The following is a 3,344-nucleotide window of genomic DNA, read 5'->3' on the forward strand; positions in this document are numbered from 1 at the left end:
GGGGGGGGGGGGGGTTAAAAAGCACCCTCTTTGATAAGCTCCAGCATACATGGACACTGAAAAGCACCCAGCCTGAAAAAGGATATATCCTTGCCAGTTTCATTTTCAACCACCACGTCTTCCATAGATTCAAAGTACTGGCTCCATGGAACTGGGGAAAAGTCTCGCTTCCTTCCAGGGCTGAAAAATAACATTTTTTTTAAAATTAGAGTGCAGGCATTTTAAAATGTTTCTCTGAAAACCTCAAAAGGTGATGGCTACACACATTTAATAAGGCACAGTTATACTACCAGGCAGTTTAAGACAGAAAGAAAAGTATACTTTATAACTAATTCATCCATAGCCACAGTCTTTACAGGTCCACAGTTATTAGCTGATCCTTTTTTCTCCCCTCCCTTCAAATTTTTGAGCAAACAACAAGGAAACAGAGAATTGTGGAGGCTGCAACTATGAGAATAATTTTCCCAATAAGCAACATTGAACAGCACTTGATAAAGCCAAGGACTTTAGTTACTACAGAGAGGTCATACTCTAGCCTTGATGTTGCTTTTAAGTTCACCACCAACATCAGTCGGAGCTCCACTGCTGACGCACAGTAATATGCGGTCCTCATTTTATGCCATGATTAAAGGTGGAACTGAACATCAACTCGATGCCGCTGCCTTGAATGGCAAAGTTGCAGCTACTCAGCAAGGTCAGTAATCTAGCATGGTTTGTGCATGAAGAGATGCAGTATCTACTAAAAATCAACAGCTAAGAGCAGAGCTAACAACCAGCTCCTCCTGTTTTATTGTGCAGTTAGTCCCAGAGAGGATTATCTAAAAGCAGAACACAAGTTTCATTGTGGCTGAGCAGTGAGTACAGAAACTATAGAGAGAAAGCTAAATATAGTGAGGCTTGCAGGGACTCACCTACCTATTAGCATGATGGGGAACAGAACAGCTAAATCCCCAGGAGGATACTTTATAGAAAGGAGGTTTTTATTTTGTTTTTTTTAATAAAACACAGGTTTCCTGGTACCCACTGCAAGAACTGAAAAAACCACTTGGATGTGTGTGCAAACAGACCTTGCATACAAATGCTGGGTGCAGTAGGGTGCTGCAAAGGCAGGGAGTCCCAAAGGCTGCGTCACGAGTGACAGAAGCATGCTGCGAGATCCCCACGTGAGGGGGTAAATGCTCTCCTCCCTTGTCTGGCACCCTGCGCCTGACTCAGATACTCCAGGTTTGCTTGCTGCCACTGCTGCTGCCTACCCCTGCACCCAGGCAGCCCCTGTGCCCCCCTCCCCCGCCATAACCCCAACAATGTGCTCTGCTGGAAGGAGGCAGATGCAGACAGAACCTCAGTTTGCAGCCCAGCTCATCCCCTCCGCTCCTGCCATTCTCCCGGGCTGGCAGGAAGAACTACATGAGTGCTCACTGCAGCGAGAGACCCTGCAGAAGGCGCGTCAACAGTGGGGCCAGCCCTTGTCCCCCAAGACACAAACCAGTGGCCAGGAAGGGGCAGAGAGTTGAAGGAGGAGGGCACAGAAGGGTAAAGTCCTGTCCCCACCATCCTTAACTGGCACCAGACAGATCACCGATTCTCCATTTTTAAACTCAAGGTCCCCCTCCAAAACTTTTCTGAATTTAGATCCATCTCAGTGACTTTCACCTTGGGGTGCTACAAAATTCAGAAAGGTTGTGGAGTTATGTTTTCTAATAGTACATCTCAGCACTGAGATAGTTCCTCTGGCAGGGGAATGGAAAGTGTTATGTATTTTGATGTACCTGGAAAAGGTGGGGATGTAAGAGAAGTGTGGGGAATCTGGTCAGTGCATGGCATGTAGTACAGAATCAGAGCTGGAAGAAACCTCACAAGGTCATCTAGTCCAGCCCCCTGCCCAAGACAGAGTCATCCCTGATTAAACCATCCCAGCCAAATACCTGTCTAACTAAACCTGTCAATAAGAGCTTCACAAACTGCTCCTCTCATGCTGCTGGGAGCATTATGACACGTGCAGCATAGGTGCATCCAAGAATAGCAAAGTAAAATCAAGTTGTCTCGCCTAAATAGCATAGGTGAAGGGACATCACAGAGGTACTTTGTATGGGCGCCTGTACATACCACCGGATTTAAACCTCATTAAATTAAATAGGTTTACAAAATTTATGCTCCTTTATTTTGGGGCATCACATCAGTGTTTGCACGCACTAGGTTTTCGAACGAATTAAGCCTGGTTCCCAGCTGGCACCACAGGAGAGTGGGACGGTCCAGCACTGGCCCCCCAGCCCAGGGTCCCCCACCTGTGCCCTGCCACACAGCTCAACACAAGGGAAAAAAAAAAATAGAAGCAATTCAAAGGGGTGAACTACAAAAAAGTTGCAGAGCCATCTAGTAGGAAAAGAGGCTCATTACATATCTGAGTGCTTTTGTGTTTGCATGCAACGAATCCACGGACGCAACACTTCAATTTCTGGCGAGCCAAACTAAACTATGCCTGAGTAGTTTTACTTTAATGCACCAGAAAGACTTTTAAAGAGTCTGGAAAACAAACTCATGCAAACAGTCATGCCGCTGCAGCACAAGAAAGGGCAAAAAATGTTGCGTGTACAAATGCTCAATATGTATGCGTGTTTGTGTCCTAAAGCTTGCAAAGAAAATTTGTTTCCAACTGTTTGAGTTGGTCTAATAAAAGATATCAGATTTACCCAAAAAACCTTGTCTACCTATGTCCTTAGACCAACACAGCTACAACCTATGCCCCTGCATGTATTTAAATCAGCTGGTCCTGACGATCTCCACCCCAGAGTGCTGAGGGAATTAGCAGAGGTCATTGCAGGACCCCTGGCACAGCTTTACGAGCACTCGAGGTGCTCTGGTGTGGTGCCAGAGGACTGGAAGAGGGCCAATTTGGTTCCCATTTTCAAAAAAGGGAGGAAAGGACCCAGGAAACTATAAGCCCGTTAGTCTTACCTCGATCCTGGGCAGAGAGAATTATCCTGGCACATGTCAACGAGGGACCAGCAGGGAAGATTATGCTTAGAGGCAACCAGCACAGGTCCATTAGAGGCAGGTCTTGTCAGACCAACCTGGGGTGGCCTTCTACAACCAGGTCACAAAATCCTTAGATGCGGGCGTTGAGGTGGGCGTAGTCTTTCTGGACTTTAGAAAGGTCTTCGACACTCTCTCTCTCTCACCCCATTCTCATTAAAAAACTAGGGGACTGTAGAGTCGACACCCACACAGTCAGATGGGTCACTAACTGGCTGTTGGACCGCACCCAGAGAGTGGTGGTGGATGAGTCCTAATCGACCTGGAGGAATGTGGGCAGTGGGGGCCCCCAGGGCTCGGTCCTCGGGCCC

The 3,344-nt window shown here is 47.1% G+C and overlaps 1 protein-coding gene across 1 annotated transcript in view; it reads right to left on the reverse strand.

The window, feature by feature from the left end:
* PPME1 (protein phosphatase methylesterase 1) overlaps positions 1-3,344 on the reverse strand; it is a 62,603-nt gene that overhangs the window by 34,283 nt on the left and 24,976 nt on the right. The window contains exon 3 of the mRNA XM_019522014.1: positions 87-180. Coding sequence (XP_019377559.1) covers positions 87-180 — 94 coding nt within the window. The remainder of the gene's footprint in view (positions 1-86; positions 181-3,344) is intronic.

This window comes from Gavialis gangeticus, unplaced genomic scaffold (assembly GCF_001723915.1).
Source record: "Gavialis gangeticus isolate Ggan-Ray unplaced genomic scaffold, GavGan_comp1, whole genome shotgun sequence".
Taxonomy (NCBI): Eukaryota; Metazoa; Chordata; order Crocodylia; family Gavialidae; genus Gavialis; species Gavialis gangeticus.